Source organism: Charadrius vociferus, unplaced genomic scaffold, assembly GCF_000708025.1.
Source record: "Charadrius vociferus isolate BGI_N301 unplaced genomic scaffold, ASM70802v2 scaffold108, whole genome shotgun sequence".
Lineage (NCBI taxonomy): Eukaryota > Metazoa > Chordata > Aves > Charadriiformes > Charadriidae > Charadrius > Charadrius vociferus.
In genome coordinates, this window is record NW_009649770.1 from 1 (window position 1) to 12,251 (window position 12,251).

General features: G+C 37.8%; 1 protein-coding gene across 1 annotated transcript in view; it reads left to right on the forward strand.

Moving 5' to 3' along the window:
• Positions 1 to 5,732: 5,732 nt before the first annotated feature.
• The window catches only part of SLIT3 (slit homolog 3 (Drosophila)), a gene marked incomplete at its 5' end in the record, with an annotated part of 473,057 nt that continues 466,538 nt past the window's right edge, over positions 5,733 to 12,251 (forward strand). Inside the window, 2 exons of the mRNA XM_009890879.1 lie at positions 5,733 to 5,804; positions 5,928 to 5,999. Coding sequence (XP_009889181.1) covers positions 5,733 to 5,804; positions 5,928 to 5,999 — 144 coding nt within the window. The remainder of the gene's footprint in view (positions 5,805 to 5,927; positions 6,000 to 12,251) is intronic.

The window sequence follows — 12,251 nt, forward strand, 5'->3', positions numbered from 1 at the left end:
ATTTCAGAAAAGTAGCCTGTTTAACCAGGCTGTTATCAGCAGGCGAGTCTTTCACAGGGCACAGCTTGCCAGTTTCTCTTACAGCTGTATTTAGTTATCCTCTTAGAAATAACCTATCATTCTATTTGTTTTGTTTCATGCTTGTCTTATTTTATATCTGCCTTGAAAATAATGTCATGCAATATACAAAATAATGGTCAACAAGTAACCTAGGCCTTATTGTTACAAAATAACGCTGACACTTCTTGTGGTCTGCAGTGTTGAAGGAAGGCGTTACTCTTCTTTTATTAAAAACTCATGGGTACATCTATTAAATATGAAGTTTTAGTATATAAAACTATCACTGAAAACTGTTGTGATGGGCAGAGATATTATGCTTATATATGATGTTATGAACATTATTATATATAACCTTACACATTTTACAGAAGCAAGTGCTCCTGTAATGCCCCAGTGCTTCATACGCTAAAGTTTTAACTCTGTATTTTGGCTCTATATGAGGGATGTTAAGACGATGAAACCATCTTGTATCCAAACATAATTAAACTCTAGATAAGCTTGTACTCTAGAATGAGTTTTTCAGTTTGCTGTACTAAGCAATCTTAGTTACAAAAACCGTGCTGATGATTTATAGCAGTTTCAGAAGAAACTGTAATTCCCTTCTGTAGTGAATTCCTGCATACAGAAATACAGGTTTTTAGCCTTTACAATTTACAGCTTCCTAAATATCTTTCAACAGAAGCGTAGGTGAATATATGTTTGAGCCTAGTGAGAGGACATTGTGCCGGTGTGCCGGTCTTACACTGATGCCTTGGAGGTGACGTATAACTCCTGGAGATCCATTGTTTACACGTTGAGAACTATCGTGCAGTTGGTGGTTGGTCAGCTTTTATGGTTCACTTATGGGGACTTGAGGAGCAGACTAACAAAAGAGAACGTGCAAAGTTGTATTTCCCATGCATAGTATTGGTTCAAGTAATCCGGAAGATGTAGGGAGTTGCAGAGTATGGAGATCGTTGACTGTACAGTCAGCATGTATCTAATCAGACTTAAGTTTGACTCAATGCAGGTATTGCTGGAGCTGATATGATTCCTGGAGAGCCTCTCTGCACAGATCTTCAGCTTCCAGGAGGTTTTATTAGTCTGGACTCCATGCTGTGCACATCCAGAGTTGCTTCTGATCCAGCACTGGAGCTAATCTGTTCTGTGGCATTAGATAATAATGCATCATTCTGCCTAGTGCTCCGAATTCCCGGGATACTTTGCAGGTCTCATTAGCTGTAAAACCTCCAGTTCAAAATACTTCAGAGACTGAACAGCTGCATTCTTATCCAGCAGCCCTAGGTCAAATAACCTGGACCAGATCTGGTCTGGCTCTGCACCCCAGATTCCTTCCTTCCTTCAGGGGTACCTCAGTATTGGGCTGGTGGAGGTTGGTGCTCTGTGTGTGTACGCGTGCGCTGATGCGGTAGATGTGTTTCTAACATGAGAGAAGAGGACAGGTCAGAGATTTTAGTTGGTGTGCTGTGAGTCCCACTTTGAACAATGGAGAGGATTTGGTGTGACAATCAAAACTTGACTGATTTGGCTCATGAGGAAACGTAAATGATATTTTCTTTAATTCTGGTCTACTCGTCAGAGTCGCAAAAACTGACATATCATTTCTTCATCATGTAGTTAGTTGCAGTTGCAAAAACGGCTTGGCTTTTAAATCCAGTTTCCAGATATTGTATCTTGATGTTATTCCTTTTTTAAATAAGTCAGTACTTTAAAATCAGGAACATCTATATTTGTTAACACAATGCAGTCACAAGAACAATGTCCACAAAATCATTTTACATGACTTTGGCTCATTTTGTTCATGATCTTTTTGCAGACCATTTTTATTTTATTATAATAATTTATGGCTTCCCCTTTTCCAAGGTATTTTTTATAAAATCAGAAGTTCTGTTGTAATTAGAATTAAACTCCTGCCAGGACAAGATTCAGGTGGTAACATGATGGTGAAAGGCTGTGCTCAGTAACAGGCTTGGGCAAGCATAGGAAATTTCTGTACTGCTCTTCGGGTCATTTTGTGTGTGAAGGGGGTGCTACCCAATGGGTTCCTTGAGGTGCACTCCGCCTGTGCTTTGAAGTTGCCCTTAGGAAGAGCTGCATTAGGGCTTGCCCTGCCCTGGGCTGGCGTTCCTAATGTTTGCTTCACCTTGCACTTGACGTTTTCTTACTTGTCCTCGAGCTTGCTGATAGATGAGGATAAAGTGCAGTTGTTGTGGAATGGCGTTTTAGGAACTCTATTCCATTATGTTTCATCTGTGTTTGGCACTTCTCTGGCAAACTGGAGGAAACAGTGCCCATAAATGACCATTCAGACCATTTGCTCTCTTCAGGAAATAATTTTTCAGCACTCCTATGTCTCTTTTATAGGATTTAAAAACACCATGTGGTACTTTGATACTGCTGTATTGAGAACTTCCTTAATAGTGTTTCTCTCAAACCCAGGAATAGAATAAGAAGTGTAAATGGAATTTTTCCTAGGCTATTGGTGCTGTTCTGGCATGTAATAAAGATAAGCATGTTAAATGTATCCTACATCGAGGATGTCGAAGTTTACATGAAGTAATCTAGTCTTATACCTCGGGGAATATTGCAGTAGGAGTTAAATACAGTAGGTGATGTTCAAGAGAAATGAAACCCTATTCATACTGTGACTTCTCCTGAGAATCAAATGATGAATAAAATGACTTTTGGCACAAATTCCAACTTGAAGTATATCTTCGGAAGTGATTGAAGTGATGTTTGGAGAGTTCCATAGCTTGAACCAAGACATCAGTATCCATGGATTTGTCAGATGTTTTTTGCTACCTCAGCTTCGCTTAGTTATCGATTGCTAATGTAGTCTTGGCTTAGTAACTGCAAGCTCTGTTTGTGATGGAAGTACTGCGCGCTCTCAGTGTTTTGAATAGTACTATGTGCAGTACAGCACAGGAGCGCTAACCTGTACTGATGGTTTTATTTTGCAAATCAAGCTTATACAAGTTAAGGCAAAGGAAGAATGTCATCACGTTATTGATTTTGATCGATGGATTCAGCTTGCGTACTGCTGCAGTATAAAAAGACCAACACTTCATTTATAACAATATATAGTTAAAAATATTAAATAAATTTAGACCAAGAGGAAATGTTTAGTGCTAGTGAGCAGTAGGTCGTAAAGTCAGCTTTCAAAAGCATCCCTGTGCGGACTTAACTTCATAGAATCATGGGATAGTTTGGGTTGGAAAGGACCTTTTAGAGGTCATCTAGTCCAACCCCCAGTGTTCACATGATATCTGAAGGAAAATCAATATAAGGTAATATCAGGATGAAATCTTAAAACTCTTAGGACCATTTAAAATGGCAACTGAGAACTTGGTCCTTTATCCATCACAGGTAAAGCAGTGTTGGCCCATACAACTAAAAGGAAATCACTTGACACGTTTGATCTGTTAGATTAATTTGAAAATAAGTTAGGGAAAATTTTTTGATGCTAGCTTTTTTGCTTTAAGAAGTTGTTTGTATCACTGCAAGTTGTACATCTTTGACTTCTCAGGCTGCAAACTTTCTAACCTTGAAAATACAATTTTTTCTTACTATGTACATTTTCTTGTCTGGTTGTTGGTGTGGAAGCTCCTAATCAGATTTAGTTTCTAGAACTTGCTTAGTTCCTGTGGCTTAAAACAATAAGCATAAAGTCAGCATTGGTGAAATCCTTCCAACTAGAGATAAGAATATTCTTAAAACATATTCCTTAGACATTGCTTTGAAATAACTCGGATGACTTTGGATTGACAGTGGACAATTGCGCCTACATTGTGAGAGCTAAAATGATGATCAGACGCAGTGATAAATACCAGACAACTATGTGGAACTGATGAGTTTCACTGGCAGTCTTTTTCATTCTCATCAATGAACAAGTTCAACATATTTAGTATCTCTCCAGAGCTAATGGTAATGAATGAGGGTGGAACTGAGAGGTGTCAAGAGCTGTATTATCATGAGTAATTTTTTCATTGTATTTCATCCTGCTGTGTACATCAACTTTTCTAGAATATAAACATGCTTAACTGAAAGTATGAATTTGATGATGATTAAGTAGCAAGTTACTATCAACCTTAGATTAAGATTAAGCTTAGTTTGCCTTAAAAGTGTGACATTATGCATGGGTAAAGGAATCTTCCCATGGACTTTTCCAAATGCAAACTAGTGCTCAGTATCTCTCACATTGTTGTTCAGTATTTCATTTACTGGTTGGTTCGTTTATCTCAGAAATGTAATTGGATAGTGAGTAGAAGCACTGTGAAATAACCAATTTGTGTATCCGCTTAGGTTAGCGTGTGGCATGCGTAACGCGTAACGTTGAGGCTCTGCAAGCAAGCTTGCGAATGCAGCCTTTGATCTGTTCTAGGTGTCAGGGAAGTAAATATTCCCCTCTCCCCCATCACCCCTTTATCTTGCAAGATGTGTTCATATGGTAGCCATATGAAAACCCCACAACATCAGTTTGATCTCTGAGGAAGGCGTTTCAATTAAAAAAATTTCTTGAATTCTGATAGTGAAATTACTCAGTGTGCAAGAAAACTGGAAACCAGATATTGGGTGCTAAGTAGCAGAAGGTTTCTAAAAGTTCCAGGTGAGTTCCGAGATCAAAACTCTAGCAAAAATAGATCTGTTACCAAAGTTAACATTTAAGGTAGATTGGGAACAAAGGAGGCATAAATACAGCTTTATATATGAACATATATGAGAAGTCAGCTTCTTATAGACAACAGTACAATTGTATCTGATTAGTTTAGGTCAACTTATGTAAATTGTTATGTAAATAACATTCATGAGGAGTGTGAATGCAAGTAAATGTTTTTATTGTCAGACAACAGAAAAAGGATTGCAGAAAAAGATTGTTTCTTACAGGTAGAACAGCTTTTAGATTTTGCAGGGCTGTCGTGTGTTTCACGAAGGAGAGAAAGCTTGTGCTGTTTATGGCGATTAGCCTGGAGGAACTGGTAACAGTTCATTTCTTACACTGATGACCACAACTTCTCAGTTGTAAAACTTTTCACAGTAAAATGGACTAATATATAAACATTAAGCAGTTCTCTAAGATGATTCTGGAAGGATCTTAAAGATTAGGATTCTATTTCAAATCACCATATAGTTGTCTGGTTACTTGTATGTTCTACAACAGCTGGTCACGTTTTCAAGGTGAAGTTTTAAGAAAATTCTTTAATAAATAAAAAACAATTGTTGTATGTATATTCTAGAAATAACAGCTAGTTTGGAAATCATCTCAGTTGGTCAAGTTACTTAATTTACTGTGCCTTTAGAAGAAAGAGAAAATCCAGATACTTCCTACTAACTGTTCCTTGAGCAGTGAAGGCAGACCATGGGGGCCATAGGATTCACTGTTAGTAGGCATCCAGAGGAAAACTGAAGAGAATATATTTGTTTATTCATCCGTGTTAAAACATTCAAACTTTCTGTGACTGTCACTTGACTCCCTGCCTGAAGAATGTATGCAGGTGGTCTACAGACGGTGTCATCTGTTTGGCTTGTGTATGACTAATGTGTGTCATGTGTTCTATGCTGAGCTTATACCATGTGGTTTAAAACAATGGGAGCTTCATGTATTTATGCATAATAGAATAATCTTCTTAAATTAGAAGATAATCTAATATTTTTATTCTAATTTAACTTTTTAGGCGTCTGAACAAGAATAAATTGCAAGTTCTTCCAGAGCTGCTTTTTCAGAACACACAGAAGTTAACTAGACTGTAAGTATAATCTGATTTTTGTTTCCGTTGTATGTTCCTTATTATACAGGTTTGGTGAAAGGTTTAAGTTTTGTGATATTAGAACTGCTAGAATAACATTTTTATTCTAATTTAACTTTTTAGGCGTCTGAACAAGAATAAATTGCAAGTTCTTCCAGAGCTGCTTTTTCAGAACACACAGAAGTTAACTAGACTGTAAGTATAATCTGATTTTTGTTTCCGTTGTATGTTCCTTATTATACAGGTTTGGTGAAAGGTTTAAGTTTTGTGATATTAGAACTGCTAGAATAACAAGGGTTTTCAAGATCATGTGTTGTGTTTGCGTATATATAGTCGTAATTCAGTAGAGCATAAATATCAGAGGGAAGAGAAATCACAAAATATTTCTTTTCCTTACACATTCACCATGATGACTTCAAGGTGAATTGATTTTCAACTCTCTGTAGAGTTATGGAAACCATGGAAAGTGTCGACTTTGATATCCAGTGTAGTCTAGATGTCCACAAAGAGAGATTGTATACTCTTATTTTAAAATTAGCATGTTTACATAACACAGATTGATGTAACTTCTTTAGTTTTAAAAATTATCTTCTCAACTAAGTCAAGCCTTTGCCTGGCAGACCAGCAAAGTTATGGCTGCTGCCTTATCAGTCAGGGAGATGAAGAAATGTGGAGAGGTAAAGAATTTTTTTATCTCCTTGAAATATAAAAACTGTTATGAGATCTTTAAAACTGGTCTTGATGCCATCTGACAGCAAGAGAAGACTAACACGAGCTTGGCATCATTTGATATATTGGGGGGCCGGGGGGGAGAGTGGTGTTAGCACATTGACTGGATGTTTTATATAGCATATTTTTTAAAAATAGAATAATAGAAATGAAATGGATGAGCAGGTGCCTGCACAGTTACTATCAAGAAAAGTCATCTGCCTTCTTAGAGGAGTAGTCAAAAGGTGTTTGAAATTGCCTTCTAGATCCTGCCAAAGTTAAACTTGTGATCCACTCTGTATTTTTGAAAGATGTGCTATATGGTAAAACTTTTCCGTATGCTTGAGTTTATGGAACACTAGTTAGTAGGATTTATGATTTGGCTTGTGAAATTGTAAAGTTACTGCAGGATTGTTGAGAAGTTGCTACATCCATGTGGGGGTTTTATAACTGGTTAAATACCTCTCTATGCAACCAAACAAACCATTTAGGCAGTGCAGTACATGATTTTTTTTTTTTGTCTTCCTGTGGAAATACAAAACGTGGCGATGGTGAAGATTAATTTTGGAATCAGGTGATTGTTTTTAAAAATAGGCTCTTTGTTGATGTTTTAAAAGCAGACAAACTGAACAGTGTTGTGCAGTGAGTGATACCGATTCAAGTTTGGTAAATTTCTGTTATGAACTTTGTGTGAACTTGCTCATGAAAAACTGTAGAAGTGAATGACAGTTCTGGACGTTAAAGATAAATATGAATAATTAGAAACTATAGCTGTCTTTTCATCTCAAAATCTGCTTGAAAAGTCTTTGATGGATTTGTTCTTGCTATCTCTGTCTCAGCTTTTGAATGCCCTAGAAAATACTTGCTCAATGGATATGCTAGGGCTGAGTGATTTGGTTCTATTTCCAAATGTTCTTTGTGTGTTTTTGAAATTCTGCATCGTGAAACTCTTCTTGAGTTTAAAGCGTGAGCTGGTGCTTACTTGCAGATATTATTATCTGGTCTCCAGAAGGTGCCAGTGGTATTTATTTCATAGAAGAGTTGCTTCATATAGGTTGGTTGCCTAAGGAAATAGTGATGCTTTTAAGATAAAAAAAAAAAAATTATAGAGTTTACTTGTATCCACTAATACAAATTCTAGTTTAACAGGTTGAAACTTGCTCTGAGTAGTCGCGTTGTACACGGCTATCATTAGGCTGAAAGGACATTCCTGGTCACTTGTGGTTTTGGAGGGAAGGTTGTGTGTGGTGGTGACTTGTGTGTATCTCTCTTAAGCGACCTTGCACAAAGGAACTAGGGGAAAGTAACTGGGGCTTTTCAATAGCAGAGGGTGTATTTTTTAGTAGATCATGTAATCATGATATATTATAGTTCTTAACAGCAAGGGTAGTAATTTTGGTTCTTAGAATATAAAGATTGTAGTAAAATTACCTAAAATGATTAATATGGATGCTGTATTCTGTAATGCCTCCCAATGGATCCTGGTGAAGTATTTGTCTTTATTCACGGACATTCATTCAGAGTCTTGCTTACTCTTTAATAGTGCTTTAGATAGATCACTTCAGCACTGTTTGTCAGTAGAAACTTGCTTTTTCTTTTGAAGATACAAGTGTTATATAAATATAGTGAATATTTTAAATAAATCTTAGCTAAGTGAATTGCTATGGTTCGCTGTCCAGTTTGATTGTGTTTTTCAGTGATGGGATAAGACTGAGAAATTTGCTGCCTAGTAGATTGTGTACACACACAAAAATATATTTGAGGAAAAATGAAAATATGTATTTAAGAAGGTTATTTTCTATATTTTTGTGTTACTGTCTTGGTCCTTCTGCTAGTAGATTTCAGAGTTGTTCTTTCTCACTTCTGTTATGACTTGTCTTAAGTCCAACTGTGCCAGTCTATTGTTCACAACTGGCTTTTAGGGTGAAACGCTTCAATGAAGAGGCCTGATGCTTGCATTCCTCTCCCACAGCTGCCTGACCTAGCCTTGCAAGAAGAAAGCGTAGTTGAGAAAGTGATGAAAGGGAATAAAAGGAGTGAAGCAAAAATTGATAAGAGGGACTGATACGTGGGTGATGTAAATTCTGTGGAATTTACAACGAGTGAATTAAAATAAATATTTAAAAGTGTGTATAATATTGATCTTAATTTTTATTTTCTCTATTACAGGTAAATTATTTCTGCTGCCCTATTTTCACACTGACGACTCTGGGCTACTAAGCCTTGAGGCAGTTATTTTATTGTTTTGTAGTAGTTTTAATCCTGATAAAGTAGAACATCCAAATTTGAGTATTTTAATTCTTAAGCTTGCTACGGCTCAAATGATGCAAAATTTTAAGAACTAAGTATTGCCGTGTACTGTATGCAAAATGGAAAATTTGATTTTATTTGTTGAAAACGAAGAGCTCAGTCTTGTCCTCATAGCAAATACAGCTGAAATCAGCAGTGATTCTTACAGCTGCTCTCTTTAGCAGGCGTGAGTGAACCATACAAGTCTACAACCTTGTTCATGAAGGTCCAGACTCAATTTTTTTAAAATATAAACTGTGACTTTTGTGTGTAGTTCTAAGTTTGATAACTTGATAGTGTGAAAGTTGGGCATGTTTATTGGCATTACTAGAAGTTGGTGGAGATGGAGTGACTGACCTGCTTAAACACGCAGAATTTTGTGCGCTGGAGAGTATCAGGGAAGACCTGTTAATGTTTCAGGTGTAGTGAAAGGTTGCAAAACAAATCTGAAGACTCTTAGTGTTCTGTCAGCTGGGCTGAAATCTGCCTGTGAGTTTAGTAAGGAACAAATTCCTGGCTGTAGTTCAGTATCAGCAGAGTCTCTGCAGTCTTGTTGCTGCTGGAAATTGACCTCATGTTCTACGTTTCGATGTTGTGCTTGAAAAGGGAGAGAATAAACCTGTTTGGTGATGTTGGGTTCTTCTCTTGTTTCCTATGTGTGCTGTTTGCAGTCTGGGACAGCGGTGCTATTGTCCCTGATGGCTTCCTTGTTTGCCACCGTAGCGTACTTATGTCAGGGCAGTGTGTGTTTTCACTGAAATACAATCTTTGTATTAACTAATAAAATTTAATTTAGAATGCTTCTCAGATTGTAACTACTTCCTTAATTAATGGCTTAGCTCCAGGTACATTTGCCTTTTTTCTCCAACCTCCTGAAATGCTGAGCTACATGATATGCTTGCATCTTTTACGGTGCTGCTTAGACTTCGTTGTCACATCTGGCTGATATTAGAAGCAGGAATACATGTATAAGGGAATAAACTTTAGATGGAATGTGAAACATCCCATGAAACGAGTTTCTCATAAGGTTTTGAGCCTTTTCTTCTAGAAAGAGTGGCTTTGAGACTCATGGATTTTGTTTGTTGTAGTTTAGATAAGAGTTCCAAGTTTAAATTGGGTGGTGAATGAATTCCTGATTGGATTCTCTAGTGGAAATGTTTGCCGTTGCTCTGTTGCCTTGATGTCCTAGGTTTTAAAGCTTCTTATTTATTTATTCCAGATAAACCATTTAAGTATCTAATAATTCAAACTGCAGGCACTTTTAGCGAGAAAAATGGATCAAGGAAAAGGCACTCTTAATAACTTGAGAAATGGATACAAGTTACTTTCTTTTATAGTTTCATGTACAATTTACTAATGTCTAGCCATAAAGAAAAAGGTAATATTAATCTTAATACAAGTGATTAAATGGACAAAAAACTGTAATAAACCAAAACATGTAATTAACAGCTATAAAGCCAGGTTTTGATCCCAGGATAATTATTTTCTAATATTGAAAACAACTTTTGAAATTTATTGGGAAAGTTTGTAAGCATAGCTTTGTGCATGCTGGAATTATGAATTTCCTTCATGTGCACAGATGGTATATAAAGTGATCATAGTGTATCTGCTTTTCACTAAAGTCTGAGTATGCTACTGGTCCGTGACACCCATACGTACAGGCAGCCACTAAGTAGTCAAGGTAAAGTTCCTTTGCGTGGATGAAAAAACCTCTTAGAGGTGTTACAGACTCAAGGCTTGCAGTAAGAATTAATAGCGCTGCCTAATTTATAGCCACGGAACATTTGTTGGGTCTAGAGCACAAGTCTGAGGAGTGGCTGGGGGAACGGCGGGTGTTTAGCCTGGGGAGGAGACTGAGGGGAGACCTTATTGCTCTCTACATCCGTCTGAAAGTAGGTTGTAGAGACGTAGGGGGTCCGTCTCTTCTCCCAAGTAACAAGCTCTAGGACAAGAAATGGCTTCGGGTTGCGCCAGGGGAGGTTTAGATTGGATATTAGGAAAATTTCTTCATCAAAAGGATTGTCAAGCATTAGAACAGGCTGCCCAGGGAAGTGGTGGAGTTGCCATTCCTGGAGGTATTTAAATGATATCTAGATGTGGTGCGGAGGGACATGGTTTAGTGGTGGACTTGGCAGTGCCAGGTTAACGGTTGGACTTGATGATCTTAAGGGTCTGTTCCAACCTCAATGATTCTATGAATCTGTGATTCACTTTTAATGGACTGTCTTAGTTGTCACTTGAGAAAACAAACCAGGTTCTGGAAACCTAAAGATGCTGAAATCTGATACCAGGAGTGTCAGATTAGTGGAATTATCCATTAGACTCTGAAATTAAGTAATTTACTATTTTAGGGTAGTATCAGAATCTAAATTCAGACTAAAGCTGAACACTAGTGTGAGAGCACAGCCCTGGGATCCCGAACTCGGACAAAACTGGTTCATGGCTGTGCACGCATAATTCCCTTTATATCTCAAGGTTTTTAAACTTTGTAGTTATGTGTGTCCCAATGTGTTTTTGGCATATTCATCTGTAATTATTTCACTTGTAGTATACAATACAAATTCCATGAGTGACCTTAAAGGGGCAATATTCAATTCTAACAGAATCACAAAATGGTTGAGGTTGGAAGGCACCTCTGGAAGTTGTGTCCAACCACCGCCATGCTCAAGCAGGATTGCTGTTGCAGGAGAGTCAGAGATCACTTGGATCTGATCTAGTAGTTAGTTTATTGAGTTCTAATCAGTAAATTAGGTATGTAAAATATTTAATAAGTACAGATGGATCAATCAAAACTTAATATTTGCTACAGTTAAAGTTAGTATAGGTTATAAAGATTATCACGTAAGCTTACTAGAATGTATCTTAAATGTTACTTGCATGCAAAAAATGTTACTTATCAACCCACTGATGCCTGGTGTCAGGTAAGGAATGTCTTGGCCTCGAGCGGTGACCTTGCAAGGTGTCCTTGCTCAAGGGAGACCACTGCTGTGTAGGCAGCTGCTGTGGAGGGAGAGCTCAACAGGCCCTGATGGCTGCAGATATTTATAGCGTAAAGTGGTTGATTTGTAGGCAGATTTTCTGCTGTGTTAATGGATTTTCGGTTGCTTACCAGCCCAGTCTCTAGCCAACTCCCCCCCCCCCCCTTTTTTTTTTTTTTTTTTGCGTTTCGTGCCGAGTCCTCACTGAGAACCTCACACAATAGGATTAGCTTCCGTTGAACCTACTTGCTGAGCATCTGCCTGGAGCAAAGGTCAGTGAGTTCAGACAGGAGGAGCGCATCCATCAGTCACCTGCAGCGCACTGGTGCTGGTGTCCTGATGGCTTTCAGTATCTCCAGGAATAGTGGTTCCACAACCTCCTTGGGCAACCTGGTCCAGTGCTCAGTCATTCTCACAGTAAAAAAGTGTTTCTTCATGCTCAGGCAGAAACAGGAAACTGCTTTGTTGTATA